The 17,193-nt window shown below is 35.9% G+C and overlaps 1 protein-coding gene across 1 annotated transcript; it reads left to right on the forward strand.

Moving 5' to 3' along the window:
• The first annotated feature begins 9,241 nt into the window (after nt 1–9,241).
• On the forward strand, nt 9,242–16,026 carry LOC129288555 (glutamine--fructose-6-phosphate aminotransferase [isomerizing] 1). The gene is given in 12 exon segments (XM_054925189.1): nt 9,242–9,550; nt 9,993–10,165; nt 10,619–10,666; nt 10,668–10,731; nt 11,616–11,761; nt 12,425–12,589; nt 12,876–13,236; nt 13,341–13,591; nt 13,857–13,971; nt 14,573–14,828; nt 14,904–15,072; nt 15,775–16,026. Coding segments are annotated over 12 exon segments (2,079 nt in total). The 5' UTR covers nt 9,242–9,303; the 3' UTR covers nt 15,859–16,026.
• The last annotated feature ends 1,167 nt before the right edge of the window (nt 16,027–17,193 follow it).

Below are 17,193 nucleotides of genomic sequence, written 5' to 3' on the forward strand. Positions count from 1 at the left end.
GCATGCGGATGTAACTAATCATGCGATTGCTAAGTGGGCACACAAAACATTTAACCGAACAATATTTTCAAACAAACCGAACAAGTATTTAATTGCATGACTGCACCTTATATCCTCCTTTCACCATGCTCGGACGCCAAATCACCCGGCCAAAGGTGAGTTGGACCAAGCGACACGCCACTCATTGGGTCCAATGAGGGCTTACCACGTGGTAATAATTAACCGAACAGAAATTCCCATTAACACCATACATTAAAATACCCTGACAAGTCATGCATCATTCAAATATCCAAACAGGAATATATCCGAAAAATATCTCATCATGATAAACAAAAATAAATTTTTAACCCACTTGGCAATAATTTCAAACAAGTATATACAGTATTTATTTTCAATAATTCATAATTTTTCCAAACAACAAAACAACACATAACCATTCACAAACACACTCATCACAACACATTAATAATGGTTACCTGTGTCTTGAATAACAAGTTCCCCTTCACAACTCCTTTTTCACCACTATCTTTGTCAATATAATCTACATAATTATTTCACAATACTATATATTAATTTTACATTAAAATAAATAACTCTATTTAAAGAGTTAGAAAGTCTTAAATCTATAGTCCATATTAACACTAATTTAAGATTTATGCCTTATTTAACTTCCCAAATTCTTTTCTAAAATTCTCGTACCCTAATGAACTATTTTTTTTTATCCTCAATTCACTTCTAGTATCGCAATTTCATCCTTTACATTCTAAAAATTCATCCAAAAATAATTAAAAATTTTAGAATTATCCTGAAGCCTCAAATCACCTTTCTATAACCTCAAAAATACCTATTCATACTTAAATAAATATTTAATAATCATAGATTTATCCCTACATCTCAGATTCCACATAAATTCAACCATATAGATCTAGATTTTAACTCAAAAATTCTTAAACATGAGTTTCAACCTTAAGAAAATATTCTATAATATTTATTATATCCCTAAGAATTTTAACCTATATTTTTAATCCATCATATCATCAGATTAACTATCCTATAGAAAAATCCTAATCAAAATATTTACTCTATCCTACAAAATAATCATATCACTAGAAAGCTAATATTATTTAGAAAATAACTATAAAATTAATTTTGTAATTAAATAAATTTTTAAATGCTAATCTAAACAGGAAAGTTAGAACATACCTGAAGAAAAAAGAAAATAATCCCCCCTTGCGAGAAAACGCCGAGCAACGTGAGAGGAAGAGAGAAAAATAATATAAAAATGGGATTGTGAGTCCCAAAATTATATTAAAAAAAAAACTATAGGTTTGAATTTAATTATTCAAACCTTTGGGCCCAAAGTTGCAATTTTCTCTAAATTGCATCTTAGCCTCTCATGCTTCCTAATGCACACACCCCCTCCTTTTTATACATGAAGGCACCTCTTCTCTTCCCTCATCTAACCAATGTGGGACTTAGAAACAACAACCTTCCACCCCCCCTTTTTTTGTTCCTTCTACCTTCTCTTTTTTTTTTAACACACACATAAAAAAAATTATTTATGTATTATATCTTAACTAAATATGCTTATGTGGTTTTAAATTTAAATTTTTAAATTCATAATTAAATACCTAATCATAATATTATTTCTAAATAACCTCAAATAATATAAATTCCTATTATTATCATTTTTTTCCTCAAAACCTAAATTCCACAATTTCTTTATTATAAAAAATCAGGATGTTACAATTCTCCCCTCCTTTTAGAAATTTTGTCCTCAAAATTTAATAGATAAGCTTAGAAACTATGTACCTAAGCAAATAAATGTGGATAATCTCGCCTCATACTCTCCTCGGTCTCCCAAGTAGCATCACCTAGGGCTCCACCCTTCCAAATCACCTTCACGAGTCGGATGGTCTTATTGCGTAGTTGTTTGTCCTTAAAGTCCTCAATTCGCTCCGGTTCGGATCTAAAGGTCAAATTCTCCCTCAATTCTACTTCTTCAGGTTCAATAACATGGGAGGGATCGGGCGGGTTGTACTTCTTCAACTGTGATACGTGGAACACATTATGGATACCTGCAATCTGTGGAGGTAATGCAACTCTATATGCAGTAGATCCAATTCGCTCCAAGATCTCATACGGGCCCATAAATCTAGGTGTCAATTTTTTTGCCTTAATGGATCTACCAATGCCTGTCACTGGAGAAACCTTCAAAAATACATGATCTCCTACTTCAAACTCTAACGGCCGTCTCCTCTTATCAGCATAGCTCTTCTGTCGGCTCTGAGCGGTTAGCAATTTTTGCTTAATCATTGCAATCTTCTGGGTGGTTTGCTCTACAATTTCTGGACCAATGATACTCCTCTCACTTAATTCTGTCCAACATAAAGGCGATCTACACTTCCTTCCATACAAGGCCTCATAAGGCGCCATCCCAATACTAGAATGATAGCTGTTATTATAAGCAAATTCAGCTAATGGCAAATGATTATCCCAACTACCTGGTAGTTCAATGGCACAAGCTCTCAACATGTCCTCCAAAGTCTGGATCGTCCTCTCTGTTTGTCCATCTGTTTGGGGGTGGTATGCGGTGCTAAAACTCAGTCTGGTACCCATAGCCTTCTGTAGCGCCCCCCAAAGTTTGAAGTGAACCTTGGGTCACGATCTGACACAATTCTAGAGGGTATACCATGAAGTCTAACTATCTCCTTAATGTATATCTCAGCAAATTTCTCTAATGTAGAGGTAAACTTGATCGCCAAAAAGTGAGCTGATTTGGTGAGTCGGTCTACTATCACCCAAATAGCATCCTTACTCGAGGGTGTTCTTGGCAGTCCAGTGATGAAATCCATAGAAATATCATCCCATTTCCACTTTGGAATATCTAACGGTTGCAGTGTTCCAGCTGGCTTCTGATGTTCTATCTTTATCTTCTGACACGTTAAACATCTAGAAACAAATTCAGTTACATCTTTCTTCATTCCTGGCCACCACCAACCTCGCTTCAAATCATGGTACATTTTAGTTATACCGGGATGAATTGTATATTTGCTCCTATGAGCTTCTTCTAAAAGGATATTCCTCAATCTTGGATCATTAGGTACACAAACTCTACCTTTATACTTCATCACTGTGTCCTCAGAGATGGTAAAATTTGGGGCCTTACCTACCACTATCTCCTTCCTTATATTCCTTAAGTAGTCATCACTTTGCTGTGAGACTCTGAGATCTTCCCAGAATTTGCTCTCAAAGTCTGCTACCTGGAGTGCGGCCATTTGATGTTCAATCACATCTACTGGAACATCATGAAAACTGTTCCATAAATGATATTCATGAACCATCAAATGTGCAGCATGAATAGTCTTTCTACTTAAGGCATCAGCTACCACGTTAGCCTTACCCGGATGGTAATGTAATTCAAAGTCATAATCCTTAGAAATTCCATCCATCGTCGCTGCCTCATATTAAGCTCTTTTTGATCAAATAAATACTTCAGGCTCTTATGGTCACTGAAGATTTGAAACTTAGATCCATACAAGTAGTGTCTCCATATCTTTAGAGCAAACACAACTGCAGCTAACTCCAAATCATGAGTAGGGTAATTTTCCTCGTGTGGTCTCAACTGTCTGGAGGAATAGGCAACCACTCGGTCATTTTGCATCAAAACACATCCTAAACCCTTTAAAGAAGCATCAGTGTACAGAGTGTACGGCACCACAGGGTCAGGAATAGTCAATACTGGAGTAGTGGTTAACCTCTTTTTCAATTCTTGGAAAGCAGCTTCACATTTGTCAGTCCAAATAAATGGGGCATCCTTCTTAGTTAGCTTAGTTAAGGGCATCGCAATTTGCGAAAATCCCTTAATAAAGCGACGATAATAACCTGCTAGACCTAAAAAGCTTCGTATCTCTGTAACAGATTTTGGCTGTTCCCACTTCATCACTGCATCAATCTTACTAGGATCCACCGCAACTCCATCTCTGGACACAACATGGCCCAAAAACTTTACTTCTTGGAGCCAAAATTCACACTTGCTTAATTTGGCATAAAGCTTATGTTCCCTCAAAACTTGCAAGACGATTCTTAAATGTTCACCATGAGCCTCCTCATCCTTTGAATAAATAAGAATGTCATCAATAAACACTACTACAAACTTATCTAAATAGGGTCGAAAGATCCTATTCATGTAATCCATGAATACCGCAGGAGCATTCGTAAGTCCAAACGGCATCACCATGAATTCATAATGCCCATATCTCGTCCGAAATGCTGTCTTAGGTATATCCTCTGCTCTCACTCTCAATTGGTGGTACCCTGACCTTAAGTCAATCTTTGAGAAAACTGCGGATCCCACAAGCTGATCCAGCAAATCATCGATTCTCGGAAGTGGATATTTGTTCTTGATGGTTACTTTGTTCAATTGTCTATAATCAATGCACAATCGGAGGCTTCCGTCCTTCTTCTTTACAAAAAGGACTGGAGATCCCCAAGGTGAAACACTCGGTCTGATGAAACCCTTCTCAAGTAGCTCTTCGATTTGCTTTTTCAGTTCCGCTAACTCTGAAGGGGACATCCGATAAGGAGCCTTAGAAATTGCCCTGTACCGGGTACCAATTCAATTGAGAACTCTACCTCGCGCTTTGGGGGTAAACCGGAGACTTCGTCTGGAAATACATCCGCAAATTCTTTGACAATTGGGATATTCTTCACGCCTTCATCAATCTTAGCTTGGATAGAGAAGAAAACCATGTAGGCCTGGCAACCCTTCTTCATACATCTATCAACTTGCGCCGCCGACAAGAAAACATGATCTTGAGTCTCGACTGGGGTCACCGACAAAGAAGATAAAGACACACTCCTCTCTCTACAATCTAGGATAGCACCATTTGCAGCCATCCAATTCATTCCCACAATTACATCCATACCTCTCAGTGGTAGGATAATTAAGTCCATAGTTGTTTTCCTATTTTTAAACTCGACTACTAGGTTAAGGCATGCCTTAGCGGTCCTCACAGATTCTCCCGCAGGAGTAGACACATTCATATCAAACGGTAAAATACACACAGGCAAATCAAGGTTCTTTACACAAGTTTCAGAAATAAAAGAGTGTGTAGCACCCGAATCAAATAGTGCAACAATATCATGATGAAGGATTTGATGTTACCTCTAATGGCATCTGGGGAGTTCATGGTGTCCTGAGTAAGAGCAAACACACGACCAGAGACAGTAGGATGTTGGGAAGGGTTCTTCATATTTGAGCCCTGGTTGTCCCCACAAAACTTTGCAATGTGACCGGGTTTCCCACAAATGTAACAGATCCAGCACTGTCCGAAATGATGACGCCCGCATTTAGTGCACTGTTGAGAGCTCGCTGTACTCGGGGCAGGGGTAGATACTGTTGGGCTCCTCTGTGACCCGTAATAACTACTATGATAGCTCCTCTGTCCTTGGCCCCTTTGAAATGGACCCTTCTGCCTTCCTTGGTTCCATGAGCTACTCGAACCCTGATGGTTTTTCTTCATAATGCCTCCAGTGGGTCGAGGGTAGGTTGGGGGTCTACTATATGAATAACCCCTCTTCTCTCTCTCAACCTCCTTCTTACTGCGAGCTACTACTTGTAGTTTTATGCACATTTCATCATAATCTCGGATATCTAGATGAGCCAATTGTTCCCTCAATTCTGGTCTAGCCTTCTCCAATAAGCGCTTAGCCTTCCATTCGGAATCATCCCTATACTGCAGGTACGTGGAGTATCTAGATAACTCCTGAAACTTAGCAATGAATGTGTCCTCATCGAGGTTCCCTTGCTTAAAGGCATGGAATTCCGCTTCCTTCTCAGACCTTAACTCTGATGGAAAGTAATGCCTGAATAATTTTTCCTTGAATTCCTCCCAGGTGAGTGTAGAATCATCCCTGGGCCCTGCTGTCTCCCACCAATCTCTTGCTCCTTTCACTAGGAGCACTAATGCTACTTGTACTTTTTGATTGCTGGTGCATGTGACTACTCGAAAGATGGATTCGAGTCTCTTCACCCATTCCTCTACCACGGATGGTTTAAGGTTACCATCAAACGTAGGAGGGTTAAACTTCCTAACAGTTTCCCACACATCAGTAATGGTCGGTGGGGCTCTCTGTTCCTCCTGCCTAATTTCTTTCCTTCTAGACTCATGATCTCTCAGAGTGGCAGGATGTGAGGAACTGCCTTCCCCCACATGACTCTCAACATGAGCCCTATCTCCATTTTCAGTTACCTTTTGCCTCTTTAGCTCCGTCAACTCTTGTTCGTATCCTTGAACCTTGTCTGTTAATGTTTTTACAAGCATTCTTAATTCCGCCAAGTCAGGCTCCTCATTTGGCAGTGGCGGTGGCAGGTGCTCATGTTGGAATCCTGAGTTACCACGAGTAACAGGCATTTTCTCTCCCCTCCTAAAGGATACAAGATATAAATAATAAAATTAGCCTAGCTATATCATGGCCATACAATGAGAAGCACCATAACAATGTATATTGCCAACCGACTATATGCTCTGATACCAATATGTTGCACCCTCAAATTTACAAACTGATTTTTCGCAAGTTATTAATTCAAGAAATCATTTTTTTTTCATTGAACCCTTATCATACCCTTATCATGGTAGAAAAATTTCTACCATGATACATCCAAGACAATATACCACAGGTCTTAAAATATCTCAAAAAGTAATTAGAACCATGAGGGACAGACATGATCCTCATAGCATGTTATTTAAATTAGGTCATGAATCAAAAGGGACAGACATAATCCTCTTGGACATATAAATGCATTTAATAAAAAGGATTAGAGTTTACATGCTCCATAGACAAGATATGTCCTAAGTTGGCACAAGATACATTGTATAATCCAAAATAAGAGGCAACGTAAAAGATGGTGTCTCATACACCATAATTACACCTCTGGTGCTTTCTCGGCCGGATTCGCTCCTGTAAAAATATTAACCACGGGGAATGAGACTTAAAAGTCTCAATAACCAAAAATTAATATGTAATGATGCATGCGGATGTAACTAATCATGCGATTGCTAAGTGGGCACACAAAACATTTAACCGAACAATATTTTCAAACAAACCGAACAAGTATTTAATTGCATGACTGCACCTTATATCCTCCTTTCACCATGCTCGGACGCCAAATCACCCGGCCAAAGGTGAGTTGGACCAAGCGACACGCCACTCATTGGGTCCAATGAGGGCTTACCACGTGGTAATAATTAACCGAACAGAAATTCCCATTAACACCATACATTAAAATACCCTGACAAGTCATGCATCATTCAAATATCCAAACAGGAATATATCCGAACAATAATATCTCATCATGATAAACAAAAATAAATTTTTAACCCACTTGGCAATAATTTCAAACAAGTATATACAGTATTTATTTTCAATAATTCATAATTTTTCCAAACAACAAAACAACACATAACCATTCACAAACACACTCATCACAACACATTAATAATGGTTACCTTGTGTCTTGAATAACAAGTTCCCCTTCACAACTCCTTTTTCACCACTATCTTTGTCAATATAATCTACATAATTATTTCACAATACTATATATTAATTTTACATTAAAATAAATAACTCTAATTTAAAGAGTTAGAAAGTCTTAAATCTATAGTCCATATTAACACTAATTTAAGATTTATGCCTTATTTAACTTCCCAAATTCTTTTCTAAAATTCTCGTACCCTAATGAACTATTTTTTTTTTATCCTCAATTCACTTCTAGTATCGCAATTTCATCCTTCTACATTCTAAAAATTCATCTAAAAATAAATTAAAAATTTTAGAATTATCCTGAAGCCTCAAATCACCTTTCTATAACCTCAAAAATACCTATTCATACTTAAATAAATATTTAATAATCATAGATTTATCCCTACATCTCAGATTCCACATAAATTCAACCATATAGATCTAGATTTTAACTCAAAAATTCTTAAACATGAGTTTCAACCTTAAGAAAATATTCTATAATATTTATTATATCCCTAAGAATTTTAACCTATATTTTTAATCCATCATATCATCAGATTAACTATCCTATAGAAAAATCCTAATCAAAATATTTACTCTATCCTACAAAATAATCATATCACTAGAAAGCTAATATTATTTAGAAAATAACTATAAAATTAATTTTGTAATTAAATAAATTTTTAAATGCTAATCTAAACAGGAAAGTTAAAACATACCTGAAGAAAAAAGAAAATAATCCCCCCTTGCGAGAAAACGCCGAGCAACGTGAGAGGAAGAGAGAAAAATAATATAAAAATGGGATTGTGAGTCCCAAAATTATATTAAAAAAAAAAACTATAGGTTTGAATTTAATTATTCAAACCTTTGGGCCCAAAGTTGCAATTTTCTCTAAATTGCATCTTAGCCTCTCATGCTTCCTAATGCACACACCTCCTCCTTTTTATACATGAAGGCACCTCTTCTCTTCCCTCATCTAACCAATGTGGGACTTAGAAACAACAACCTTCCACCCCCCCTTTTTTTTGTTCCTTCTACCTTCTCTTTTTTTTTTTAACACATACATAAAAAAAATTATTTATGTATTATATCTTAACTAAATATTACTTATGTGGTTTTAAATTTAAATTTTTAAATTCATAATTAAATACCTAATCATAATATTATTTCTAAATAACCTCAAATAATATAAATTCCTATTATTATCATTTTTTTCCTCAAAACCTAAATTCCACAATTTCTTTATTATATAAAAATCAGGATGTTACATGAGACGACAAAGTATGAAGAGAACAGGTGAGACTAGAGAGATTGGCTCATAAAGGAAATGGAGAAAATGACACCTATTATTTTTTAAATTTAAATTAAGAATAATTTGATCATTTATATTAATTTTTAATGATAAAAAGTCTTTAAAGACAGAATTATGTCATTTCAAAAGACTAAAATGTTATTTATATAATTTAAAAAAATTTTACTATCATTTTTTTTATTTTTAACTTAAAAAAATATTAACAATTTAATAAACTCTATTTAGTGTGGAAAACTTTTTCCCATACTAATAAAAAGAAGAAACCAATCCCAAACACGCTGAAGTACATAAATTTTCATATTTCTGTTTTATTTTTACTTTTTAAATATTGAAATATTCCCTGCATCCCACGGGGAAATAAATAGAGCAAAAGTCAAATGCGTCGGCCGGTGTGTTTCTTGGCTATATAATGAGAAACACTGCGCGAGGAGAGGAAGAACTGGAAGACAACAAAGGAAGAAGAAATAATGTGTGGCATATTTGCTTATCTTAACTATAACGTCAACAGAGAAAGGAGGTACATTCTGCAGGTATTATTCAATGGCCTTAGGCGATTGGAATACCGTGGATATGATTCTGCTGGCATCGCCATCGACTCCTCACTTTCCCTCGATCCAAACACTTCTCAATGTTCGTCAATTTCCATCACTCCTCCTCCTATTATCTTCCGTCAAGAGGGAAATATTGAATCCCTTGTCAAATCCGTCTACCAAGGTCACTTCTCCTTCTCTGTATGTTTTTTCTTCGCTCCTGCTTCTCATCGCGCTCATAGTACTATTTATTTACTCAATTTTGGTGGTGTATAGCTTCTTCTTCTTCTTTCCTATTTTAATTTATGGCAGCTCTGCCTGTTACCATGCTGACATTTTGATGCTCTATTTTATCACGAAATTTTATTTGTTGCAATTTTCGTGGGTGAAGAAATTTCCGTATAATAGGTAACTCACTGCAAAACCGTATTTTTATTACGCAATTGCAGCATAGAGCCAAGCTTCCTCCGATTCTCCCTCCTTGTCTTCCTCCCTCTCCCCTGTTTCTTTGCCAACCAGGAAACTTTAAATCTAAGTTGATCTTTTCTATTGCTGTGTGTGGTTCGTGAGTTTGAGATCTAACACTAAGATTGGACTTCTTCCTTTGTTTTTGGGGAAAAAATCAGAAGTTGATGACGTGGAATTAAACTTGGAGGAATCTTTCTCCATCCATGCTGGAATAGCGCATACACGGTGGGCAACTCACGGAGAGCCTTCTCCAAGGAATAGTCATCCTCAGAGCTCTGGCGCTGGAGATGAATTTTTGGTTGTTCACAATGGGGTTATTACTAATTACGAGGTGTGACCAATGTTTCATTTCTTTTTTTGACAGGACCAAGATTTAATTTCTCGTCCGCTGTCTTGTGATTATTTGACCTCTCTATGGCTTCCTTTCTCTTTTGATTTGTTTTCAAGGTTGCTATGACTGTAATGAGCATGGTAATATGTGGGAATTTATTCGCAGATACAGTAATGAATAATAGCAAGCTAATTATCTCGTTTTATGCGTTACTGCAAACTCATTTAATTCAAGATAGACTCTATACTTGTGGCAGAATGATACAGACAATAATAAAGAGGGTTGAGCAGGTGCTCTCCTTCAGATTGTAGTTAATCGAGTTAGGATGATGCTGTCAACTTTTGGCTACCTGGATGATAAGGGGGAATTGACATGTTGCTCTAGAATCAAAATTCTTTGCTGACAACAAAATCAGGATTTACATTGTCTCATCATAGTTGGTTATATATTCAGGTTTTGAAGGAAACATTGACCCGGCATGGGTTTACATTTGAATCTGAAAACTGACACAGAAGTCATTCCAAAACTTGCAAAGCTTGTTTTTGATAAAGCAAATGAGGCAGAAGGTAACTTTGGTTGGTAGAAGGTGCTTTTGATTTATACTTTTTGAGACAGGGATTTTTTCTTTCTTATTCTTGTTATAAATGCAGCTTTTGATCATTCTTTATATTTTCTCCATGTAATTTAAATACAGACGCTTTAGAAGGTGATTAGGTGTGACTTCGGTCTTGATTACAGATTAGAAGTACATGAATGTTAATGCATTAATGCACAAAGCTGTTATTAGTTACATGGCTTCTTTGGTAGGAATGCGCATGAATGTTCTTTCATATGGACAAAAGGATGCTGTTCATGATACCATGTTTATGTTAAATTGAATAAGATGAAAAGAATATAAAACGACATAATTACCGTTTCAGGTCCAACAAAATTGATATTTTATGAATTTGTTTGAAAATGATTATTCCACCTGTCATAGACGGTTAGACCCTACTATGTCTTGATAAAGTTAGCCTTTGCTCCCCCTCTACTAGAAAACCATGCAAAGTTTTGGAGTCTAAGAATGTGTTTGGATACCAGTTTGGAGGGTCAAACCCAATTTTTCAAACCCAGTTTTCATTAAATGCTTGTTGGCTACTATTTTTTAAATAGGATTTTGCTCCTCAAACTCAGTTTTCCTAATGCAAGCAAAAAGGTTGCTTTTGCTAAATTGGATTTTCTAGACTGAATTTTCCTGGCACCATTGTTTACAACTAATATCCATGCACGCACTAAATTTTCCACATTATGTGGACCATAGAGCACCATCTATGATTTTAACTTCCTAACTGTTACATTAGGGAATCTGCATCGCAGTTATACTTCCAGTTCATCACAATCTTGTTTCCATGAACTTTTCTGTCGGCTATTCCTGATGTTGGATTGAAGCATTTTCCCATTCATGCTGCAGGCAACCAAGTTGTTACGTTCAGTCAAGTTGTTCTGGAAGTAATGAGGCATCTTGATGGAGCATATGCCCTTATTTTCAAAAGCCGACATTATCCAAATGAGTTAATTGCTTGCAAGCGTGGCAGTCCACTACTCCTAGGTGTTAAAGTAAGCAGAATGCAATAAGAAGTTTCAGCTTCTATAAACACAGTGGCAGATCTGTATGCATAGCGGTTTTCTGGCATCATTTTGTTTGGTTTATTATTTTATGAATCTTCTTGGTTTTGTTAATGTTTCTTCAAGTGAGACTGTATAAATAGCTTCCTGAGGATGCTAGCAACATATTCTCTCTGTATCCTGGCAATTTATCTTTCTAAGTTCATCATGCTGATTGATTGCTTGGCTGTATGAGCTGAGCAATGTTTATTTCATGATATAGGCAAATGAATGATTTATGTTTCATGCATTGTCAATCCTGCCGATGAAGCAGCATAATGTTGCAGTGTATTGTTGGGTATCTGTAGCGCAGATGGCCAATGTGCTTGTAGATAATTTTTGATACATCAATGGTCTGCTTTGGTGAGAAGCTATTCATATCAATAATACCTGTTGAATGAAAATGATGTTTTCTTTCTTTTTGAACTGAAGAGAATGAAAATTAATATACTGAAGTCTATAACCATTTACCATGACTGAACTATATCCTGTGGAATGTTTTGTGGCATCACCCTTGTCTAGCTCATCTATTTTTCCCGCTTGATTGATATTGGGCAGCAGTGAATTATGTTGATTGGTTGATGAGGATTGAATAGACTTCCTTTCTAATTTCAGGAATTGGCAGAAAATATGGTTGATGGTTCAGCATTTGAGGATAATAACTTTCTGTCAAAAAATGGCCACCCCAAGGAGTTGTTTTTATCTAGTGATGCTAATGCTGTGGTAGAACATACAAAGAAGGTTTTGGTTATTGAGGATGGTGAAGTCGTTCATCTCAAGGTACATGTGCCTCTCTTTCCATTATACACTTACAAGCTACTGTGTTTGTGGCATATATCTAATCACTGGAAGTTATAGAATTTGACTCTGGGAAACGTTGATATAAAGGGAAAAAGAATCTTTGCAAAGTACTTTGTGAATAATCGTATCCATATTCTTCCCATCTCCCTCATTTAACCTGATAATCATTAACTCTTACTATATGTTTTTATTATGCCAAATTGCTTTGTTGAATTGTTATCTCACTTTGTATGGAGTATACCACACTCACAAGTACTCCCTACAGGATGGTGCAGTTTCAATTTTGAGGTTTGAAAATGATAAAGGAAAAAATGGTGGTTCCCTTTCTAGACCCGCTTCAGTGCAACGGGCTTTATCAGTTCTTGAGATGGAGGTCAAGCAAATTAATAAAGGACATTATGAGCATTATATGCAGAAAGAAATTCATGAGCAACCTGAATCTCTTACAACCACAATGAGGGGGAGGCTTATTAGGGGAGGATCAAGTAAATTAAAAACTGTACTTCTGGGTGGATTGAAGGATCACCTCAAAACAATCCGACGAAGTAGAAGGATTGTTTTCATTGGCTGTGGTACTAGTTACAATGCTGCTTTGGCAGCTAGACCAATATTGGAAGAACTTTCTGGTTAGTTCCCTGCAACTTTGATCTTCTAGTCTTTTTTTTTTTTTTTTTTTGCATCAAAAAATTGTTTTCATTCTTACATGTACTATTTACTCATCAAATTGTAGGAATCCCTGTTACCATGGAAATTGCTAGTGATCTGTTGGATCGGCAGGGACCAATTTACAGAGAAGATACTGCTGTTTTTGTTAGCCAATCTGGTGAAACTGCAGATACGTTACTTGCACTACAATATGCGTTAGACAATGGTGCATTATGTGTTGGCATAACAAATACTGTTGGTAGTGCAATAGCAAGGAATACACATTGTGGTGTACACATAAATGCTGGTGCTGAGATAGGTGTGGCAAGTACCAAGGTAAAAGTTACATTTAGGGGAGAAACATATCCACACGCATGTGCTTGCATGCGTGCACGTATGTCTGTGACTGTATGTGTATGTGCGTGATGTGTCACCATGTGTATTATTTTACATCACCGTCAGTTGCTTTGTTCACACATTGATATTTGTAATAGGCTTACACAAGTCATATGTATGTATGTTCGTTCGTTTGTATTCCGTAAGTGTATAGTATTTTATATCACCATCAGTTGCTATATTCATACATTTATATTTGTAATAGGCTTACACAAGTCAGATAGTAGTGATGGCCATGTTAGCACTTGCAATAGGAGGTGACACAATTTCCAATCAGGCCAGAAGAGAAGCTATTATTGATGGTCTCCTTGACCTGCCAAGTGAGTTTCTATTATCTAATTAATGGCAATGTTGTCATTGTCTAAATTCTTTCAAAAATCTACCCTGGTAGATACTGTGTGGCGGTGAATATGAATGCTATGCTTTAGTTGGTCAAGAATTGCCAAAAATTTTCATTGTGCCTATCATTCTCATTGATATACCAGTGATAATGTCAGCAAATTAACTTTTTTAAATAAAAATATGATGGTGGTGACGGTAGTAGTGATAAGAGTAGTGCTAGAGCGGCAGTGATGAAAGTGATTCCCAACATTGACTACTAGAGCATAGATGTTGATACAGGTGGCAGCGATGGCATTAGTGACCTAAAAATACTTGATGTCATGCATTTTGATAGCATTAACTAGAGGTGGAAGGTTGGAATCCATGGTTTCTTTCATTTCATGAAATTTGGTTTTAAACAGAATTTGTAATATTTAGGAATGCCCTTAAAAAAAAAAACTTGAACAAAGTCCAAATCTTAAATTCACAAACAGTTTTGTAGGAATTTGTCAACATACTTTGTACCAAATGCCACCTTTTTATGAAAATAACCTTGTAAGATATTATAGTAGTTAATGTGAACTGTACGGTGTGTTGTAGATAAAGTCAGGGAGGTGCTGAAGCAAGACCAGGAGATGAAGGATCTGGCAAAGTTGTTGATGTCTGAGCAGTCTCTTCTTGTCTTTGGGAGAGGATTTAACTACGCAACAGCTCTGGAGGGAGCTTTGAAAGTGAAGGAGGTGGCTCTTACACACAGTGAAGGAATACTTGCTGGTGAAATGAAGCATGGTCCTTTGGCGTTGGTGGATGAAAATCTTCCTATTATTGTTTTAGCTACTCGTGATGCTTGCTTGAGGTTGGTTGCGTTTAGTTAGGAGTGGCTATAATGTCTGGGTTAGAAAGTGACATTAACATCTTTAACTTTACACAGCAAGCAGCAGTCTGTCATTCAGCAACTTCATGCTCGCAAAGGCCGTCTTATAGTTATGTGTTCAAAAGGGGATGCTGCTTTGGTGTGTCCTGGTGAATCTTGTAGGGTAATTGAAGTTCCACTGGTTGAGGACTGTCTTCAACCTGTAATTAATATAATTCCATTACAGGTGGGTTAACTGACTTTTCAAATCATTTTTACTTCTGCATTCCATACCAGTTGTGTACTATTAGTGGGTTTTTGGGGATGTAAACTTTAGCATGAGAACGGATCTTGTGCTATTATCATTTGGTTAAATTTTGAGGCGCATTTTCTTTTTTTGGGTTTAAGTGTATTTTTATCCAGCAAGTATTCCCGGAGGAGCTACAAGCATTCCATTCCAAAGAAAATTATGAAGTAATGGAACACATAATTTTTCAAATCTAATGCAATGTTGTACTTTTTTTGCGGTCAACGTTAATTTAACATTGTGTCAAAAACAATCTCCTGACTCTTTCTAACACTCGACTTAACATTGTTCCCTTGGGGAAAAGAAGGCAACATTGCACTAGTTTTAAAAGATTATTTGTATGTGTTACATTGTTCCACAATTTTCTTTTGGATTTCCATAACTCCTTTAGGAATACTTCCGGAGCAAAGATACACTTTTAATCCCTCTTTTCTTTAATCCTTCTCTATTTCATGTGCTTATAATGGAAAAGATGTGTTTCTAAAATATTTGTAGATTTTAAGTTCTTGAGTTCGTATATGCTATTCTTGCTGTTCGATTTCCTTGTCATTCCTGAAATCTTCTCAGTTTCCATTGTTATGGATTTTACTAGGGAAGGTTTCTACTTATATATTTTAACAATGTGTCATCTTTCTGATGTAGTTACTGGCATATCATCTCACCGTGCTAAAAGGATTAAATGTTGACCAGCCTCGGAATCTCGCCAAGAGTGTCACAACCCAGTGAAAATGTATTGATTGACGTTCTCTTGTATTTTGTTTGTTTACATCTATTTTTTATTCCAGTACAAAATAACTTAATACATGTAAGGTTGAGGGGAGGGGATTAGGAATTCTTACCATATGGATTTGCCTGATTCTGAAACCAATCAAATTGGGGCCCTTAACATTCTCATCTTTGTGTTAGGAGACAGTTTTGTTTGATGAACACCTCTCAGTTGCGCTTTTCTGCAGGACATAGGTCATTTAAAAAATAAAAAATAAAAAATGCAGGACATAGTTGGGGCGTGCAAAACTTAACTGGCATAAACAAAACTCAATCAAACCAGATTAGATTTGGTTAATTAAGTTGTTTTTTTTTTTAATTTCCAGTGCAGTTCGATTAAATCTTTTTACTATTTTGATGTATTTGGTTCGGTTTTGTTTTGAAAATTGATGAAATGAGTAAAGTGTGTAGATATTACGTGATACAGAAAATTCGTCCGGGTACAAAAGTAACGATGAATGCTTGACACTCCCTATGAAGCTGATCTTTTAGATGAAGTGAATGAAATCAAATAAGATTTTACTCGTTGCTCATTTCATCATAGAATTCAAGATAAAAATGCCGTTTTAAGGTGCTCGATTTGCTATCCTAATTTTTATTTTTAAGATTTAAGTAACATTAGGAAGATATTACTTCAGGGTGATTTCAATTTACCTTATAATTATTTGAGTAAAGTAAATTTACCCAAAATGAGATAAAATTTTAAGGATTTAATTTTGAGCCATGATTTTTAGAAGGGAAAATTAAATAAGGACAAGCCGGGATAAGATAAACGGCGATTAACTTATTTGTCCAATCAAAAAATATATTTATTAAAATATTATTTAAATTATATGTTAGCAAAATAAGTTAAGATTTAGTCCTTTAGACTATTAAGAGAACTTTAATCAATTGTAAATAAATTATGAGAGAATTTGAAGTATCCACAAGGTCAATATACAAGACGTTGGGAGAAATTAAGAGTTTTAAAAATAGAAAGAAAAGAAAAAATAATAAAAAATTGTAAAAAAAATAAGGAAAAATTACACCTATATCTCACATAAGAGAATTTATTATTGAGAGATTATGTGAAGATTACAAAATACTTTCAAGCAATGTTTTGAAAATTGAACTCGACCAGATGATTTGACTACTACCTGCTGATCAAAACAACTTGATCCAACTAGTTGGACCAATCTAGTAGTTGAATCGGATTGACCTAGCTAGTTGTGAAAGAATTGGATTTGACCTGAAAATTGAAGAGGATCAACCCGGTTTAAAGCCAAAAAAATAAAAAAAATAAGGTTAAGTCACTTA

Source organism: Prosopis cineraria, unplaced genomic scaffold, assembly GCF_029017545.1.
Source record: "Prosopis cineraria cultivar Desert tree isolate PC_DT_omini unplaced genomic scaffold, ASM2901754v1 PC1, whole genome shotgun sequence".
In the NCBI taxonomy this organism is placed as follows: domain Eukaryota; kingdom Viridiplantae; phylum Streptophyta; class Magnoliopsida; order Fabales; family Fabaceae; genus Prosopis; species Prosopis cineraria.